This window comes from Crocodylus porosus, unplaced genomic scaffold (assembly GCF_001723895.1).
Source record: "Crocodylus porosus isolate Cpor-Errol unplaced genomic scaffold, CroPor_comp1, whole genome shotgun sequence".
NCBI lineage: Eukaryota > Metazoa > Chordata > Crocodylia > Crocodylidae > Crocodylus > Crocodylus porosus.
Genome location: NW_017728925.1, coordinates 18,269,438 through 18,290,607, shown reverse-complemented (window position 1 = coordinate 18,290,607; position 21,170 = coordinate 18,269,438). Strand labels below are relative to the sequence as shown.

Sequence of the window (21,170 nt, the reverse complement as noted above, 5' to 3'; positions counted from 1 at the left end):
TTCCTCTCCCCTTTGATTTAAATGATACAAATTGCAGTTAAAATTGCATGAGGTTGACTTTAAGCCACTACTATAAAACAGCAAAATTAACATCAGCACCTACTGGTGATATGCTAAGCAGTGAGAAAAATGAGGTTTTAGTTTGTGGACTCGTTGCCAATTTGGTCAATGTTAAAAGAAAAAAAGTTACTTAATTTAACACTGTTTTCACATTGTGTATGAAATATTAAATCATATCATCTTTTCCTCTCCTTAAACAATCCAGAACTGTGCTTCCTTTCACAGATTCCCCTGCATTAATTAACAAAAGTAATGAGCATTAATATTCATTCTTTAATAATCAGAGTTCAAGTCATTGGTACCAAGAATTTAAACGATCTGTTCAAGAATTAGAGGCACATTTCTTTTAGCAAAATGCTGTTCAAAAAACTGCATGCTACTTTAATCCCAGATATAAAGCTTGCAGCGTGTTTGTGTGAAATATCTTCAGATTTTTTTTTAAACAACATATCATTTAATGGAGTACAGAAAAAAAACCAACCAACTCTTTCTATAATTTTATACCATCAGTGAAAAGTCTGGCCATTGAAAACCTTTAATCGAGCATGTCAGCTGCTCCCCTATTCCCAGATATCAATGATGTTCTTTCAAGAAGAGCAACAAGCCAGGCTTTCCATCCCTGAGTTTATGTCCTCAGCCATCTGCCCCTTTTCAGTCAACCTTTCATGATGCTCCATATTCTCATATTCTAGTCCTGTGACAAGAAGTTAGTTTCCTAATTTCACGTCTATGCCAATCAACACTTTGGGATTTTTTGTCAGGGGGGTTTTTTTCCTACGTGTTATCCAAAAGTAAACAAGACAAATCCTTTTGAAAAAAATGAATGAAAAGTGGCATGAAAATACAATAGCTCCACATCACTTATTAGAGAGGTCTACCCAAATTCTAGACCCAATGGGCAAAGATTGGATGGCACAAACACATTGGCTCTGATTCAGTCAGGACAGGAGCTGAGCTGGATTTGTCTGCTGGGAGTGGAGTAATTCCTAAATATTAGGGTCTAGAAGGGACCTCACAGGATCATCGGGTGCAGCCCCCCTGCATCTGGGCAGGAAAGACAGCTGGGGTCAAATGACCCCAGCATGGTGCACGTCAAGAGGTTTTTTCAGGGGACAGGTTTTAAAAAGGTACTGAACACCAGCCCTTGGGATCTGCTCCCAGTTATGGCACTGACTCACTGTGAGCCGAAGACAAATCAGTTTATCTCTGTGCGTCCACAAATCCCATAGAAGACAACCACAACACTAACACTGCTCCTGTCTATGGGAGTCAACAGTGACCACCATCCACTGTAGCAACTCAGACGGAAAAAACAAACAAACTGCCAAACACCAACAAATTCAAATGACAAATCAGGCACAATTTTTTTTTAAACAATGGGGGCAATTAACCAGTGGAATACCCCACCAACAGATTCAGATCTTCTGATGTTTTCAAATCAAGACTTAATGCCTCTCTAGAAGATATGCTTTAGCCATACACAAGTTAAATTCGTGGCCTGTGATCTGCAGCTCATATCAGATGATCTAATCGTCCCTTCAGGGCTTGACTCTATGAACTGTCCCTTTCCATCCTTTCCACTGGCGGGAGAATTCTGACGGGGAGAAGGCACTTCGCCTACAAAAATCTGTGAAAAATCAAGCAGAAGTCTGAGAATGGTCTCTTTCACCCATAAAACCATCCGCTCTTCCATTTGAATGCCCACCTGAACTTTCTTTAACGCCACAGGTTTTCTGTCCAGAAGGCAAGTTGCTTTGTAGACTTCGCTGAATTGCCCTCGGCCAATCTTTTTCTCTATTTGAAAATCTGCCAAGGTGCAGCGGTATGGGTAGGACGTCAGATGCCTCTGCTTATTCAAAAGAAATAAAACAGTCAGTGAATGAGAGAAACCCAGTGGGAACACAGTGAGTTGAGATTTCTCAAACTCTCTTGCTCCATGCTCACAATGCTGCAACTTCTATCGTTACTGATAACACAGGGATGAAAATACTGTATAGTTAAGAGTGTGACGGCATGGGTGTGCCACAAAAATCTCCTCTCGTGGAAGCAGTCTGGATTCCTTCGCCTGACAGCAACCTCCCTCGTCTATGACAGGCTGCACCATGCAAGGGCACTAAAACGGGGAAAAAGTTCAGGACCTCACCGAAAAGTTCCTTTGCTACCCACAAAAATTAGCCTACAGGAAACAAACAGGCCTTGTTCAACAGGTATAAACCATATGATTTCCAAGTTTATCGCAAATGCTTTTTTTACTTCCTCATTTTATACGTACAGATTTCAGTTCTTTTGTAGTAATTACAACAGCAAAATTTATGCCCCAGCGTAAAGCAGACAATTTCTGACATTTTCATTCCTCACTTTAATTTGCAATATTTTAAAGAAAACCTCAAATCCAAATGTAAAACAGAAGATACTAGTTAACAGCAATGATTATAAAAATGTATATAACGAAAATGTAGAATGGTAAACATCTTAATACTTTTGGTTTTACTTCTGAGGTGCAAGAGCTGGATCTAGGCTGACTTACACTTGTCTGTAAATATATTAATTATTGGTCTTAATGCAATTGATGTTACTAATGCATCTGGTTTAGTGCCTTAGAAAAGAAAAGTCCCGGTCTCTTGTGTAAATAACTAATTAGGCCCAAACTGCTGTCTCCCCAGCTACTCACCCGCAAATCAACTTTGTGCATTATTTTCACAAGGGACAGATTGACTACCACTTTAGAGCAGTCTCAGGTAAATATGTAGTTAGGCAGGTATATGCAGCATAACAAGCATTATGTACTCTATAGACCAGGAACTGCTCCCTCGAGCCATTCTGGTCTCTTCTATAATTAACAGGAGTGCTAACCAACATTTAAAAAAGAAATTATGAAAATTAATGACTTAAAGTTGCTGTGCATGCCAAGTAGACCATTTTAAGCTTTTAAGAGTTCTCATCACAAAATAAAAATGTAATTAGACCAGCTTGTAGATTAATCCCTCAAAAAATTCACTCTTTTAATATAAGTCATTATTAACAATTGAATCTGCAGTTGACAATCCTAGCAGAGGTGCCCTGGACTAAATAGGCTGTGGAGACTATACACTTCAAGGAAAGAAGCTTCTGCTGCTGCTGCCGTTACCTAACCTGCTCCATAGGCAACACAGGCTTTAGGATTTAGGAGACGTCCTCCCAGAAACTTCCAATTATGCTGCATTTGTGACAAAAACAAAATCTCTCTCTTACCGGGCCTTAAAATTGTTGCTAGTTTAATGAGCAAAAAACCAGCAGAAATAGGTTAAGGTATACAACATCATCATAATAATAATGTCATTCTAGCATTTACAAATAAAAAAAATACATCTGGGTTTACGGCTGGGTGCCTAATTCCGACCCATAACCCAAAATAATTGGTGGATGTATTGTAACCAAGATTACATACATGTCATACAAGCTGTTACAAAATGCCATGTTCAGCAGACTTCCAAATCTTCTCCATCAGATTTTTTTTTTTAATTTACTCAACTCTCAAACTAGCATATCGACTATAATGCGCAGCCAGCTAAAACCAACTTCAAGACCCATTTTCAAAACACCCACAATGCAAAAAACATAGAAAACAATGAAAAGCCAGTTTCCTGCACACTTATGGAAGGTGAAAGTTTCAGTTTTATTACTTAAAGATGACCCAATATACAAAATGCAGCTCTACACCACAAATGACAGTGCAAAGTCCTTTCATCCCGTGTCCCCTTCAACTCCTTGTGTTGTTCATAGCCACAAGCTTTTTCGTTCCTACATGTCTGCAGAATGCCCCCATCACAGATGTTCCCGGCTGACTACGCAAGTATTAAAACTGAGAAGATTTCCGTCAAGAACATACCATTGCTATAATGTGCATGTAGAGGTGCCTATCAATTCCAGCTGAGACCAAAAAAAGTAGCATAGAGCCATCAGATTTGCTCCAAATTTCATAATGCAAGTAGCAGACAGTGGCAAATTTAACTCGAGGCCATCATCATCTTCATCATCTCCCTCAGCTTAAATGCCCTAAAAGAGCAAAAAACACTTCCCTTGCCAGAGTAAATCGCTTCAGAAGCAAAGCCCTGGGTAAGAACAATTTCCAGCCCCAGAGCCCATAAACAGTCTTGCTGTAATGTTTGGAAAGGATTTGATTACTCTGGGCTGAAAAAAACCAATCAGAAGTCTACAGCAAGGGCAACAGCCTAGGCAAACAATTAGGTTAATTTACAACTAGCCTTTCATTCAGTGAGGTCAGTCATATGGAAAAAGAGGAAGCTAATTACAGGGTGCATTTCCCTTGAACTATTATTGCCTCAGACTTTGTTACTTCCTCTTTCCAAAAAGTGGCCCACACAGGAACATGCACTGCTATTCTCCCCACCTTCACAATCCAATCCAGTACAGGGGTTATAATCTACATTTTGTCCCACTTATAAAAAGGGATGCAACTGTCATGAGGTTTGCTGGGTTTGAAGCTTTGTCATGTTCAGAAGTTATCATGTGCCACTAGTTCAATTACAATAAGGATTCAGGACAAGTTTCTCCTCTCCGTCTCTCTCCTTCCCGTTGCACAGTCATACTACAACATATTGTCACTGATACTATTTGGAGAAAAGAACTGGAGCTTAAGGATTGTCAATTATGCGCCAGACTGTTAATGCAACAGCTGATTTAGCATCCACGGAGTGTTGTTTCAGTTATTCACCGTCAGCCCCCCAAAACCTCCCATTAATATTAGCAATGTGAGGTTACGTACAGGGAACCATACTTGTCAACATTCGGACTTCACAGCTTTGGCAACTCTTGAAAATTTACTTTTAGAAAAGTTCCCCTTGACAACTGCCTGGTGTAGAGTCTGGCAATTCGCATTCCACTCCAACAAGTCCTGACCCAATTCAGGACAGATGCACTGTTCTGCATTGGTGAATTCAGAAGAAGGAACAAGGATGTGGTCAGACATATTTGCACCAACTGATGGATAAATATCATCTCCTATTCTGATCTTATAGAAGTACTTTCCCAATAAGGATAAATTAATTCAGCTATTTGTTATACAATCAAATCACTGTGCTAACTCTGGATTACAATATTCAGACAAAAAAAGGGTGTCTCACTGTTTCAACATGCAAAACGTGCCTATTTAGCTTTAAAAAAAAAACAAAAAAAAACACACCTCATCAAAAGATGTTCCTTAGCTGTGACAGTGAATTGGTGCCTCTTCTCCCAAGGGACTTACTGATTAGGACTGGGAGGTTATGCAAGAACTTTTCCTATATTTCCAAAGCACTAGAACAACCAAGAGAGATGATTATAACCATGTGGGAGGGCCTGCCCACCCCACCCCTCTCCTGTTCAGATGTCATCATTTAAAAAAGGAAGCTATTCCAAGAAACATTCAAACCAAAATAATTCAACACGTCTCAGTCCAAAAAAGGGGCCTTTGCTTATGGCAACAATGGGATAGAGTACACCTAGAAGCATGACTTCTCCTCTGCTATTTTGGGTTCAGTCTACTAAGACAACGAGCTGTTGAAAATATAGCCATTTGTTAAGGATTACTTAAGCTTATCAATAGCAGAAGTGATCCTTACACAGCATGAAAGGAACATTTGCACAAACCCATGGTTTGTATTTTAGATGGACCTAAGCAGGAAGCTTAACACAGCTGACACGTTGCATATCTTAGTAACCTTTCAAATCATCATGCACCCAATATCTGGCCAAAGGAGTAATGCCCATCCAAATGCAAGCAAAAGATCTGTGTTGGAAACAGGGACCCCATTCGTTTGTTTTTCATACATTTTAAAAATATAAATATGTGTTTAAAATGCAAATTAATATTCTGTGTATGTGTCAAGAAATATCTAGCAACTTAACTGAAAAAATAAATAATGCTAGTAGACTAACAAGGTAGATGCAGGTGTCCTAACCACTTCTAGCCTAGTTGGCATACAGAGTCTGCTTGCCATGCTGGAGTTAATACTGGGTGATGACTGGACACCTCAGCTGATATGTTCTGGCATCCTCCAGGACTACAGCTGCACATTTACATATGCAATGACCTAGATTTGCATTTGCTATCACAACCTATCAGACCTAATTAAAGTAATGGAGCTTTGATAAAGCCTAGGAGAGGATGGGAGATTACAACATGAACCAAAGAGCATACTCGGGTCAGACCAAACCCTACCGAAAAACTGCCTATTGTCTAGGATGGGCCATTTGTCATATGCCTTTTTGTTCTTGCATTTAAATGCCAGCACGTAGTTCTTCTGAGTTCTGTTACAAAGGAACAGACTTAACGCTTGGTAAACATCTCACAAGGAAAATTTCGCTCCTGTTCTGACCTTTTGCAAATATATTTCACCACTTTAATAAGGGGAACTCTGTTTTTTTTGCAGATCCTTCTCAGTTTAATCCTTGATAATACTTTTCAGGGAAGCTGTCAAAGAACAGACACATACAAATCATGTCTCACAAATGGATAGCTAGAACCATTCCCCTGGAGCGATACCTCTACTGCTCTAAAATGCCAGGTCGGTGAAACCTTTCCACCCACTTACATTTCAGGAGAGCTTCACCTCTCCAGGCACCAAAGTCTGTATAGAGGCAGAGCCCAGCACCAGCATCTCCCAAACACATTTGGGATACATTAACTGGGAAGTTCTGTACATAACCATGATTTGAACTTCATCCCAGAGTATGAAAATGCAGTGATTTGACTCCTATTCCCAGGCCAGCTGTAAGATTGGGAAGAACTGATTTTCGAGACAAAGGCTTCTCTCTCCATATCTACACAACAGAGTCTCATTTTTCTGCTGATCTGTAAAAGAACTAGACAAAAAATTTAGGTCACCCATGTCCCTTGTTCAGATAAAGCTGCTATTCATGTTCCAAGCACCACATAGAGATCATCCCAACCAGATATTCTGGACAGCATCCCTGGCACATCCAGGGCTGACACAAGCCCGGTTGTGGGGACGGGCCACCTTCCTCAAAATGCTTCTAAAAGAGACGGTTGCCAGATCCTTCAGCACCAAATTCTGGGGGTTAATGGGATTTCCTGCCAAAACAGGAGAATTAATGAGGTTTCACATTCTAAAAAAAAAACCAAACAGAGAAACTCCTCAGAGATGCATGTGATAAGATGACTAATTATATCAGCTGCTCTGTGACAAACTTTAATCATAAGAGAATGTCGGCAGACATTTCCTACAACACAATCTAGGCAGACAGAGGGTTAAAACAATTCCTCACTATACATTTACTCCTTCAGAGTAGGCTTGAACACGTCCTGATGCATCATCTGTTATAACGGTACTCAGGCGCACAGACTAGATTGCCTTCTGCCCTTTCAGGAGGCTTCTGTTCATCATCTTGAAGAAGTGCCCCCTTTCCAATACGCTTGTGCTCAGCAGCTAGCTTCCCAGTTTATGATTCTCTAAGGAGAGCACACAAGCATGATCTGAGACTCCTCTGTTCTTACCAAAATGTGCTATTCTTCTGCTTGGCCATACTCCCAACATGACATGAGTCCGATTCCCAATCAAGCCAGTGTGACCACAAAAGGCTACTGCAGAGACGAGGTCAGAGCACTGCATATTTCAGTTCCAGGGGTAAAGAGGTTGCTTTCCTGCACATCTCTTAACATTTACAGTTTCAGTTGATGCCTTTCCGTTTTCTGACAATGACTTTTCATCAGTCATTAAACCTGTTCCACCTCTTCCGGAGGGAACCAGCTACCAGCAAGCAAGAACAGGGGAACAAGGAACTTTCTCTTAAAGAATTCTGAAATGGGAATTTGTGTCCAGTTTTAATACAGAATTCAAATATGGTACATGCTGGGAGACAGTATTTCTTCTGTAGGCTTTCAGTCTCTGGGACAGTTGATATAATTTAGTGGTGTTGAAACAAATTAACTAATTATTAAAAATCTAATAGTTTGCAACTGCTAAACAGTGCTCAGATGGTTGTGGCTAGAAACAGGCAATGCTGTTGTTGACCCGTGATACCAGAAAGAGACTAGGACATTGAGCAAAATCTCAGCAGAATATTAACACCACGTAGAAGTGGGTGCATGGCAGCTTCACCCAGAAGCATGGAGAAAACTAGGTTTTGGTAGAGCTAGAAAATGGAAATGCCTCTACTAACGGCCCACTGTCTAAACAGTAAATAATTAATCATAAATTCAGTTGTTTTTTCCTGCTTGATTGGAATATAGGGAAGCCAGAGCTAGTTGTAAGTATACACTCATGACCACCAGGTCACAGAAAGTTCTGTGCATCTCTGATGGACCTAAAAATGACTAAATGTGGGTAACCAACAGTTAAAAAGAAAAAGCTATACATTACAGGCCTTAGTTATCCCCCAAAAAAAAAAAAAAAAAAAAAAAAAAAAAAAAAAAAAAAAATCATTCCCCACCTCATTGGAGCATGAAACAAATATTTTTAAAAATAGAGCAAAACAAAAACATTGGCCTAATTAATTTTTTGAAATCTCATTAAAAAATTTAGTCCAAGTAAGTCATAGACTTCTGACCTGAATTTTAATTATCTTTACACTGGATGTAAGCTTTTTCTGATATTTGCAATGCATCATTAATTTTAAAGCAACCGTTTCTATGCTTTTAAAGTGCACACTTCATCTGAATGACATTTACCGTAAACTAATTTCACCTTTAAAAGACATCTGTGATAGTACATAGGGAAGCTTTAACACATACAGTGTAATGTATATGTATTCAAAGGACTGATTTAATATCAACATCAATTATTCAAATCTCCTTATGACCTGTCAAATGGTACATCCATATCCTAAGAGTAAAAATCTTCCTGAAAAATGGTCTGTGTGTTTTGAGATGGAAATGTTGCTTCTGACATGGATTTGTCAAAATACAGTAGGAAGATAAATGGGAAAATGTAAAGATTCCCACCTCCAGCAACCAGAACAGGAAAACAATGGGCTCTAAAACAGGAAATATTGCTCATATATTGCACGCAATTATTTCACTAATACCTGAGCCTTAAGAACATACAAGTTCTCAAACATCTGGACTGTATAGCTTTGGAAACCTAACTGTACAGTCACTCTGAACTACCAGCTAGAATTTAAGCTGGCTGAACAAGTGGGCTTGAGTTTCAAAATGTTATCATCTCTATCAAAATACATGTATACTGGCTAATGAAAAGTTGATGGTAGAAAAGAGAGACACCAACGCTGGTTAACAGCCCATGTCAATATTCACTTGAGAAGCAAGCTGGGTGCTCCAGGGAATCGTAACTGGAACAGACTTATTCCAGACTGGAATACACAGTATGGAACATGGTGCCATTGTAGTAGAACAGAATAGTTGGTAATAAATTCAAACCTGCATCCAAGATGGAGTACCCAATATCTGTACCAGATGCAGACCTAGCACCTGAGAATTGTAGTAAGTGGCAAAGAGAAGATGTTGAAATGTGTCATAACGCTTGTAAAACTAATTTTTTTTAATTAAAATAAAAATCCCACATTTTTAAAATGTCATTTTATATACCCCTTCCATAATCTTTATTACTTATTGCTATGCACAGCAAGCAATCTGCAAATGTGAATTATCACCCACTCACAATCAGGAATATTACTAGGAAAACAGTGCTGGGCTGATAACGAGCCAGAAGCCTGGCCAAGATTTTATTGGGTCCTCTCTATATTTATATATTCACTTACTCTAATTAGAAAACTTCTAAATATGAAGTTCTATAGCGAGTCATAAGGAAAAGGTTAACTAAAACACTAAATATAAATACTGCAGATGAGCAGCAAGGGATGGCTCTAAACTAGCACTGCAGGTCTTCTGGGGCAAGTTTGCAAGAAACTGTGACATGTAGTCAATTTATCTCTCTTAAAGTCAAAATGATATGCCTTTTATTATATCTGCAACTTATAACAAAATAAATATCAAGCCACCAGAGTGCCATGGCCGTATCCCCAAATTCGATGAAGCAGGAAAATCCTCCAGAATGAGAGCTATATAGGGCGGGAAGCAGAAGCGACTTGGGTGCAACTCGAAAGCTGTGTCTGCACTAGCACTTTATAGAACTTTAAAAGAAAAGAGAACACTTTCCCCAACTTGCCTAAGGGACTTGAAGGGTGGCAGTAGCTGTAAAGCAGTATTGGATAAAACCACATAGCCTCATTACTGAAGTGTGGAGACCACTGGTCTACTGGACCAAAGTGGGGTGCGCATACCCCAGGGGAGCAAAAGACGATTCATTGGGGTGCAGGAAGAAAACATTAGAACTTCTATTTATATTTATTTTTTATCTAAAAAAAATAAGAAAGAAAATTAAGCTTTACTAGTATTTAATATACGGACTGACACTGGCACCCTCACTCGGTTCGTATGCCAGATGGTCACATGTCACATATGGTACGTGAGGTATCCTGAGGGAAGAGTGGGAGTTCCACAATGCAGAGGGGTTGACAGTGGCGCCCTCACTCATTTGTTCACTTTCAGCATATTGCAACATACATTGGGGGTGTGTGCTCAAAAATTTTTTACTGATAGGGGTGCACGATCAAAAACCTTTGGAGACCACTGCAGCAGAGGAAGGCAGGGCATCACAACCTCTGGATCCCAAGTCTACTTTTTAATGTAGCAATAAGCAAGTTGTTGCCTCCACTTTGCTATCTCTCAGATAGAAATGATGCACTTCTGGGAAGGACCAAAAGCATCTTCCTTTTTATTTTCTTCAAAAATTAAAAGAGTGAGTGAAAATGACTGTAAGAAAACAACTGATCTAATAAAATGGAAATAACAGAAAAGAATTAATCCTGTTTTGGTCCTTCTGCAGATGAAAAGAGTAATCATTTAGTTTCTCCCGCAGGTAAGGCCTTAGAAGCCCTGTCTGCTCAACAAAAACATCCCACATGTGACACTTCCATAGGAAATGCTTGGCTAAAGCCGTCTTCCTTCCCAAACCCCTATATCACCTGTAAAAACTGCATGACATGCCAGCATAACTAGCGGCAACAACAGTTCCTTTCCCACTGGCCAGAAAGTATGACACTTGGGAGCCTTCCAGGTAAGAAGTACCAAAAAAGATATTATTCTCATTTTGTTTCTACCAAATAGAAAAATCAGAGCTCCTTCCATGCATATTCATGAAGATATGCCAAGAAGCTGATACAGTAATTTTCAGCGCCAAGATGATCCTGCATTAGTCCTCAAACTGGGAGTCTGCAGAAAGGAGACATTTCAGCTTTCCCACAATGATATATATATTGGCTTACTCAGCATTAGTGCTTTAAAAGCAATAGCAAAAAAATGAAAGATCTTTTTTTCCAACCCACATCCCTAACCTGGATCATCTTCAGAAAAGCTAACACACTCAGAGACCCCTATTAACATAACTTAGGTACTAATAGGGTTGGGGGAAAATCATCACTGAACAGTGACCATACAGCCAAATGAGGCTGATCAGCATCAGGGTAACAGCAGTAAATAGTGTATTAGCTACTAATTACACTTAACTATGTCATTACAAATTCTAACATGTGCTCCAAGATGCCATGAATGTATCTGCTGCATAAGAACACTTCCTCATCTTGTTCATGAAATAATTACAGGGGCTCCATCCTGCCAAATGAGGCAGTAATTAACCCTAATTGCTCAAAATGCAACTGGCTAATTCTAGAAGATTAATCAAGGGGATTCAATTATTATTAAATGACTTAATATGACAAATTGCTACATTAGGGGGATGGAGGGGGCTGTGCTCCATCCTATGTATTTTCAAGGCAGTACAGCACAAGATACACTCATCACTGTACTGTATATGCAGGCAACTTTGCTTTTGGAAATCTTATACTGTGTTTTGCTGCAGCTTTTCAGTGAATTATCCCTGCTCAAGAAACCTCAAATATTGCTGGATCCAGTATTTAAAATGACAAACTGACACCCACACTTCCTTCTACAGTCTGGAATCCAGTCACACTTCCACCAGTCCTCTCATGTATTTTTTTTTCCCATTGCAGTTTTTTTGGTTACTACTCACATGGTGCACAGGTAAAGCTTAGCTGTTCTGATAATGCTGACCACTTGAAACAACTGCGGAAGGGGGAGGCAGCCAGAAGACACAACAAAATCAGAATAATTTCTTGACTACATTGAAAATCTGAAGCTATTTTAAGCATAAAGACCCAACAATATCTCTTCTCTATTTTTGTGGAATGCCATGTACAAGAAAGCACCACTACAAAGAAACGTGTTTGTGCACACAAAAAACAATTGAGGAAGCAAGATCCCAGAAGCTCTGAAGACTTGGAAGCACGGCATAACATTTCATCTAGACCAAACCGTTTCTTCTATTTGGTAATTATCACTTGAATATTCACTATTAAAATATGCAAACAGATAAAAAAATATATTTATTCATTTAAATTCAAATGATTTCTTTGGCCTCTGTCTGAAGAACTGCAGCAGCAGACAGCATGGCACGAGCTTTTTATATCTGACTTCAAATCACATGCTTTAAGTGCAACAATGATGGAAAATGTTAATGATCCTAGGAAGATGGGAAACAAAGGATTTGAGGCAACATTCTCAGGCTGTCTCTGCCTAAGTCCTGATATGCCCCATGTCTGTTGTGATATTACTTCTTACCAGAAAAACCACAAAGGACCATGGCATCTTTTGGAAAAAATGTGATTTATGTTCTTAGGATTTAAAGGACAAAGTGTGCTTACTTGAGGATCATGCTGATACTCCTGTCCTGGCAGTTTGCAAAGAGGGTTGTTCTGGTCCCCTAGATGATGTGGATGGTTATGTTGTCCTTCCATCATAACATGCCAAACTCTGCCCTAAGAAGTGTGCTGAAATTAAAAAGAAAAGAAAAAAAAAAAGACAGTCACATCATTGCTGCCAATCCAACGCATTGAAAGCAAGAAGTCTGCGTGTCTGGAGAAATGCATGTACAAGTTTGGACATAAACAGAGGAAGAAGAGATGCTGATCTTTTCCTCCCTCCGCTCCAGTGGTTGCATCTATCTAGGAAATGCCTGAAGTAAGAATCCTTCCTCTTTCACTATGCTTAACTTCCACAGAAACCCCAAAATCCTTCCAGCTTAAGTACAAAGACAGCAACCGGCCAAGCACATTCTGACTCTCCATAGTGGTAGGTAAGGTAAGGTAAGGTAAGGTAGGTAAACAGGAGCTTTGACACAAGTATGAATACAAAGCAGAACTGCATGGATGTTATTGTTTTATATCACCTGTATGTTACTCATGTAAACCAGTGCTGCACCAGTTGAAATCTCAAATTAATTTTGGAGCAATTGTTATCATTACTTTCAATGCCCTAAGTTCCTAATGTAAGATGCAAACAATCTGGGAAAGTTAGCACATTTACCAGTCATTTAAAAAACCTTTACCACTATCCAGTAATTCAACAATTCCCAAGCAAGTCACATTTCCAGTCTTCCTCTGAAGCATCAGGGATTCCCCTAAGTTAGCAGACAGAACATCAAGCTGTTGTCTTGGATCATCCTTTGGTTTCTGAATTCAGAGACCTGGGTTAATGAAATGGCACTGGAACACAGCTCTGGCCCAACTAACCATGCCCCCTTGTGATTATGCATAAAGCTGCAAAACCACTTTACTAGAAAATGCAGGCCACATACTTAAGCTCATGCCATGTTTGATAAGGGAGCAAAACCTTCTCTAGTTCAAAAGGAGCCCAACAGCCTACTTTTATCCTTTGGGCCCAGCAAAGGGAAGCTGTGCGAGACGCTAGGAATAGCTTTCCTAGCGATGCAACCTGATAGAGCCTAGATCACCCTTGGCATTCGTCAGCAACTAGACAAACAAAGTCTGGGGAAGGAATACGCAATAGAGGAAGAAGAAACACACACAGGTCTGAAAGAGTTTTTAGAAGCGTCTACCCTCGTTTCAAGCAGCGGAACAATGAAAACAGGAGCAGTGTAATAAAGCACAATGGAAGCTGACAGCAACTTACTGTTATTTTAGATGGCATTCACTTTCATTAAATTCTAGTTTGGGATCTGCATCTTCTAATTTTCCACAGTACTTCATACATGAAACTTGAATCCAATTTTCCTTGGATTCTTCCAGAGAGAGCAATAAATAATCTGAGCACAAACTATGATTGAAACTTCCAATACTACTCGTCTTCAAAAGGACTCTAATGCACTTGTTAAACTCAGAATAACCCTTATTCATCTGTTTTGTTACATACTCAGCTGTGCTGCGAAAGCTAAAAATTTGGGTTTGGCAGGCTGATACATAGCAGCACTGAAATTTAGTGATATTTTGCACTTGCAGTATATGAGAAGTATGAGGCAATTATGATCCCTACATAATAAACCGAAGGATGCAAGTGACTTGTCCAATTCATTTGCGGAAATGAGAATTAAATCCAAAATTCTCTTGAAAGCCAAACCATGCCAAGTCAGAAGATCACGTCTTGTAAACCAACCCTGCATTTTGTAAGCCATTTGAAACAGTAAAAAGGTCACTGACTGTTACGCACAGAGTTACGGATTGGCACTCTGCATCCCAGTATTTTGAACATTTGGGACAATCCAAATACCTGGACACGTTTCAACTGAGGGATTTTCATGATTATCCTGTTAGCAACTCAAAATGCCACAGCTACCATTACTGTATAGCTTATGCTAACCCCAAGTTAAGAATTAACCACCCAAAACAAAAAGGTCTTTCATACAATTTGATGCGTTTGGAGAAAAGGCAAACAGCTAGAGGACTCATTAGAATAAAACTAGATCAAAGTACTGACCAAGGAACAAACAGAGAATAATTGTGCATCTTTTCTCCAACTGCAATTACTAAACCAATGTGTTCTATAAAAAGTACAGAATTAAAAAACAAAAACAAAAAAAAAACAACATGGTGACAGGGAGGAAGACAGTGCGTGACAAATGCCAAAAAGTACAATTTCTGATAATTTAACATCAGATTTCCTGACACCACTCGCATTTTATTTATTCTGTTGGGACCAAATCCTCCATTTTCAATCTAAAATTTCCCTTCAACCCACACAGGTCTCTTCTGTTCCATTTTTTAGCACTGAAAATGTTTCACCATCGCAACTGTGACATTGAGTCAAAAATGCAAAAAGGAAATCTAACTGGCCTTTAAGATGCCAGTAATGCGGTTTCCACAAACCAGCAGTGAAATCCAGAGCATCAAACACAGCCCCGAGATGACAAAGCCTCAAGACAGTCACGTCTGGGTTTACTTGCATCTGCCGTGAAGGGCGGGGGATTAGTAAATGGTTTCATGGTATGACTACATTGCTTTTATATATACAGATCAAAATAAAACCAAGTAAAAGTTTGTGGAAGATGGAAAAAAAAGACCCACCACATGAATGAATGTCACAAGCAAACCTCATTTACAAGTAGACTGTGAGGAATCCAGTCAATGAAATCACCAAAAAAAAGCATTTGATCAAGGAAACCTTGCTTAGAGAAGTGAAATGCACAGGAGGGCTGTACAACTTGGAGCAGTCTGCTGCCCTTTGCTGGGTCCCACAAACCTCCTTCTTCCTTACACACACTGGTAGGGCACAGCTGAAAGCACGACCAGGTCCAGTGTGAAATGAGCTGGATGTCTCACTCCTGCTCCAACTCCCTGCCCAGAAACACACCAGTTGAGGTCTGGGGTTTCTGCACAGCGACATGTATGGCAGGACAGGAACTCAACAACTTCTTCAGTCTTAGTCATTGAAGTTCCAGGCAAGACAAGTTGCTCTGTTTTACTGCAAGAACAAGCATGTGCTAAAAACCTCACCTTTTTTGTTTGTTTGTTTCCTTTAGGAGAAGGAACAAAATGTATCCAGACCATGTGAATACAGACCATCCCATTTAGAAATCAAGAAGTCTAAGAGAATGACTGGGGAGGCCAGATTCTGCTCTCCTCTCTTGCAAGGAAGAGGTTCCCCGAATAGTCAGTAGGATTATCCATGGACTCAAGTACTGCTCAGGAGGCAAGAGTGGGCCCTACTTTAGCCCAAAAGGCAAGCATGTGCTTCAGAAATACATTCCTAGTTTATGCAGCAAATCCTTAGTCCCTCAGGAAATGCAAGGAGGTTCTGAACAAAGAATCTGGGGCCAATACAGGAACTTGTCTATTTAGTCACTGTTCACATGCATTTTCTGAACAGTGCCAGTACTGGATCCCATCTTGGTTGCTGGTCTGATGACTGCTCCAAGAGAACCATGACCAGATAAGAGCTAGTGCCCAGCACAAACATTTTCAGAAACTTATCTTCCAGCAATTTTGGCCAATATTGGCTTTGATTAGGGACTGCGTCAATAGTGACTCTACCCATGGGACTTGGATACTGACCTTTTATTAGTTTGAACTAAGATTGTGGGGTGGAAGAGAAAAAGAGGGTCACCTGCAGTGCATGGCATGCCAAAGATATTTTTGCATGAAGTGCTTGGTCCTAGCAGTGGTGATAGCTGCACAGCTCAGAGAGCAGACAGATCTTCCCCAGCTGGAGCTAACACAACCTACCATAACGCAGAGATGTGCAGTGACATTTTAAAAACCTCCACTCAGAAATATGTTATTAAAGAAACACTTTAAATTTCCAATAGCTAGGTCCAAAACTGGCACTATGTTTATCACGTGAATGGCGTCTTTTTTTTTTTTAGATTATTCCTCCTACCTCCTCAAAGTATGCTAACTCCATTCAGTACTTTCAGATAATACATGCATAATATTTTGATTTTGCACATGACAGCACAAGCAATAGCTCCACTCCAAGATCTAGCATCAAACTACACATTTATTTGGTGCTGGTCATTTAATTATGAAGGCTGGCTTTCTATGAGGCTTGCGTCAAGGCTGCTAATTTGTTGACCTACCAGCCAGGGAAGCTCTAAAAGCAAGGGGCACCTATGCACTCACACACCTGGACAGTCATTTGGTTCAGACAGACTCTAAAACTTGGAGCAAACATTTCTAGTGCCAAAGAACTGCACGGGATCACTTGTACTTGCTGAAAACAAAAGGCTAATCGTATTTTAGACCAATCTAAATATAGAAAACTTTTAAAAAGCATTTGCTGTAAACCTCCATTTATTTTCATGGTCCAAAATGAGCGTAATTAAAAGAATCAGAAGTGCTAAGGACTGTAACATTGATTCATTTTTGTTTTTAATCTACAGGTTTACTACTTACATGGAATGGGTAATGGAAAAGGAAGAAAGAAAAGCATTCCTTTGATAACTACTCAAGATAAAGAATCACAGTCCCCAAGTAATTTGTACCGTACACATTGCTGTCAGAACCTTCTTACTTATTAGCTTTCTCTATAAATCCCAATTAGTTTAATGTCACCCAGTATTAAAGTGTTATTTACTTTAACAATACAAAACAGAACATACATAAGAAAACTCGTCTGCACAGACAAGCAACAAGGGAACACATCAGCAAGCTCCCCTATTTGCTTCTTATCAAAGAAAAAAACTGGAAGGACTTACAACCTGGAGGTAGTGCCGGGAGCAAAAATGGCAGGTTCCTGTTGCCAGGTAAAATATCCATAGTCTAACACCAATCCTGCATCACATTTACTGCTGCCTGCCTTCAAGAAGGAGTAAAACTCAAAACAGAAATCAAGCTATTTCTGAATTCAAGGAGCCCAGCCATTCAGCAGAGCACACATGAAGCCAGGACGCTCCTAGGAGAACAGTAACTCTCTGGTGCCATAGGAAGCAGAAGGTATGCTTGCTTGCTTACCATGAGATATTAGACGAGGGGAAAGCAATTAACAGCTCAGAATAGCATAGCTGCCGCAAGCATGTCGAAGAGTTTATTAGGCAGAGTATTTGGGTTTGGCTACTGTTTGTTTTAAGTACTGTCACCGAAAGCAAAGGACGGCGTAAGAGCAAAATATCAGCTTTGAAAAGAGATATGGCTCAGCTCACATGACACCAGCTCTGATCCCCGCTGACACCTAAGGGACAGCGTGTCCTGCTCAAAACCAGCAGCTCTGCTATTCTGGGCTCCGACTGGCAAACGCTCACATTATAGGTAGACTGGCAGGGCTATCCGCAGAGAGCTCCCGTAGAGGCTTTTGGATGGCTGCTAACAGAAAGGCACTGTATGTGAGCACGGATCTGTGGCTTGTATACACAGCATCTTACCTACCAGCACTGCTGTGTATTTTCCAAGTTTTATTATTCATTCACTACAAACAAGAGAGGAACAGAAACCACTGTTCTGGCTGCACTTTAAAAATGTGTCTGCAATGCAGTAGAAGACCCTGGAAATGCCCAGTTTACTGTATCATTGCTTATAACCTCCCAAATTCCCATTCCCTCCTCTAGACACTTATGCATCTCGGGGGGGGGGGGGGGGGAATCTCATTTTGAGCTGCAGTTTCTTTGCCTGATCCTGAAGTGGCACTGAGTTTATGATCCTGAAGACAGTTATCACGATCAGCAATTCAGCCTTTCATGCCTATATTAGATACCCAAGTCATTCCAGCCTAGTGGTGACAATTTTGCCACAGGTCTTAAACATTTGAGACTGTTCCCCCATGGAAAATGTGGGGTAGATTATCCCATCGAGGCCCAGCAGATGATTACTATGAAACCCTATACACTTCAGTATAAGATTTCTCTGTATTCAAAACAATGGGCCTCTTGGCTTTGGAGTGTGCTGGAGTCGCACAAGTCCGTGGACCACTTATGCCTCCTTTTAACTGCAGAGGAAAAGATGGAAGGGCTCTATCCAGAGACTTGTACTTTCTGCAAGCAGCATCCTGTGTGTGCTCACCAGCAAAAGGCTGCGATGGCACAGCAGAACTTACCAACCAAGCTCAACTGCCCTACAACACCCAAGTCACAAAGCTGAGAAGACATCACTGCCAATTAAGACAGTGCAAGATTTTAACACCGTCTTTTTATGTAAAACTTTAACAAACCGATATTGCTAGTGAACATTTAACAATAAGGAACTTCTGTCAGACTTGCACTCTTTTCATGATGCAGAAGAGATGGAGCACTAGATGAACAGCACTCAAATATGGTGAAACTCAATATCAAGGAATAATTATGTTGATTTTATGGAATATGTACTTCATCTTCTACTATGCATTTAATGGAACCGTCTTAAAAAGGAATGCTTAAGTTGTTGACATACAAAATGTGAAATGCACATTAAAGTTTTCACATTTCCATAGTAAATGTGTTCCTTCTGCCACAATGAATGTTTTTAAAATTAATCCTTGCAGAGATAAATAGCCCACTATACGGTTTCTGCTCTGCCTCCTGCATTCAAAGCACTTCAGCAGTTTCAAACTGAGCCACAAAAGAAACGTATGCCGAATTATTCATTATGAAGATTAAAACTTCCCCACTTATCTAGGCCCCCACAAAAGCAAGCAGAGAGTCCCCAAGGCTCGCAAATTCCAACTATGCGCTTCAGTCCCGACCTGTGGGACCCAAGGTCCAAACTTAAGAGGAGAATTTTGTTTTTATGGCCTATCTTGCCCTTGACTTCTGCAAGACAGACAAACCGCAAAAAAAACCCCCAAAAAACTAATGCACATAGACGGTGCAATTTGAGATGCAACTGGTAACTGAACCAGTGAACTCATATTACATATGCTTTCTAGGAAGCTTAATACTAAGCCCCAGTACAACCCACTATTAAAGAAGTCAGATGGAAAAAAAATCTAGTCAAGCCAAAGTTAAGCAAGAACTACTCAATATAGTGAAACATAAAACCAGGCAAGGGTAAGGGACATCAATAAAGGGAACAGAATTCAAAACAGGTTAATCAGGCCCCCTATTCCAGCTCCCTTCTTTTTCCCCACTTGCAATAAGACACGGCTCTAGAAGAATCGTTGAAGAATTCTTTCATGTTTAACAGCCAAAGACAACAGTAGGAAACAAGTCAAGAGGTCCTGGAAGGAGCTCTCCCTAGCACGCTGGCAGGTTTCCACTCTGCTCCATCCTAGCTCTGCATTTTCATTTCTAAAGTGACTGGAAATACTTAGGAGGCTCAGGGTTGAACAGACTGTTCTGGGATTGGCCCCGCATCTGCGGGAAACATGCAAAGTGTACATACATTTTTAAATTGCAGAGGGGCAAGCATAGCACTCTGGGACAGTCTCAGTCACCTTCGAGAGGAGTAATGAAAACACTACCAGCCTGAATCCCTTTTACATGCATTTTAAATATTTAACTTCAGCATTTTTAATGGCGCAGGACCCAGGAGGTCTTATCCCACAGAAATTAATATAAGTAGAGGAAGCGGCATTCTCCAAAAGAATTCATGTTATTCATGGGATCTTTTAAATGAAATCCCTGTCAGCTGTTAAAATCAGGCTCTCAAGCAATTTCAAAATTGATTAAAATAAGGAAATGTTTTTGCCTCTGGACAACTACTAAAAAAAAAAAAAATTGCTGTTTGGACACATGTTCTTTGTCACTTTGGAGGTATAAATTGTTGTAGCTAGAGTTTCTTTCCTGGAAAGTAGGACAAGTGTAGAAAGTATGGTAATCTTCTGAGCTTCTAGGAAATGCACTGTAGGGAGGAAAAGCATTTGTCACTGCTTTTAAAGGGTGGTATTTTCCGACAATTCTGGGTGAAGACCACGAAGAATTTCTGACGGCTGTTTTAGTATCTGGAGTCAATTCTAACATTTTTGTAATGATTTTGGCAATGCATCAATCCAAGCAATAGCAAATGCTCCTGGGATTGGTAAAAGGAGCCAAGTTTTTCTTTACCAACTCTGGCCAGTTGCAAACAGCAATGAAGCCTAAAGGTCTCATTCACTGATGAGTGTAAGACACCAAGGGATCCAGTAGTGGCATGAGCCAGAGAGGTATACCATGTTACATTTATGCTCTTCTCCACACATATACAGAAGTAAAGCTGGCTGCACTGTTCAAACACCAATTCTGCCTACTCATAATTGCCAGTTTCCATCTATCTATAGCTCACAAGAATAGACAGAGGCTGGTGATTTAGACTCATTTCTTCCCATAGCTACCAAATCTACAGAAGAAAGATACAACATTATCTCATTTTAAATCAATGATAACTCATATGAAAACAGA

At 40.1% G+C, this 21,170-nt stretch overlaps 1 protein-coding gene across 4 annotated transcripts in view; it reads right to left on the bottom strand.

Annotated features, from left to right (window-relative positions):
• NEK6 (NIMA related kinase 6) overlaps positions 1-21,170 on the bottom strand; it is a 73,042-nt gene that overhangs the window by 44,076 nt on the left and 7,796 nt on the right. The window contains exons 2-4 of one of the 4 annotated variants that reach the window (XM_019541016.1): positions 12,799-12,924; positions 1,766-1,909; positions 1,541-1,687 (exon numbers count right to left, since the gene is read on the bottom strand). In XM_019541016.1, the coding sequence (XP_019396561.1) occupies positions 1,541-1,687; positions 1,766-1,909; positions 12,799-12,894 (387 nt within the window). In that variant the 5' untranslated portion in view covers positions 12,895-12,924. The remainder of the gene's footprint in view (positions 1-1,540; positions 1,688-1,765; positions 1,910-12,798; positions 12,925-21,170) is intronic. The other 3 variants (XM_019541017.1, XM_019541018.1, XM_019541019.1) reach the window with 3 other exon arrangements.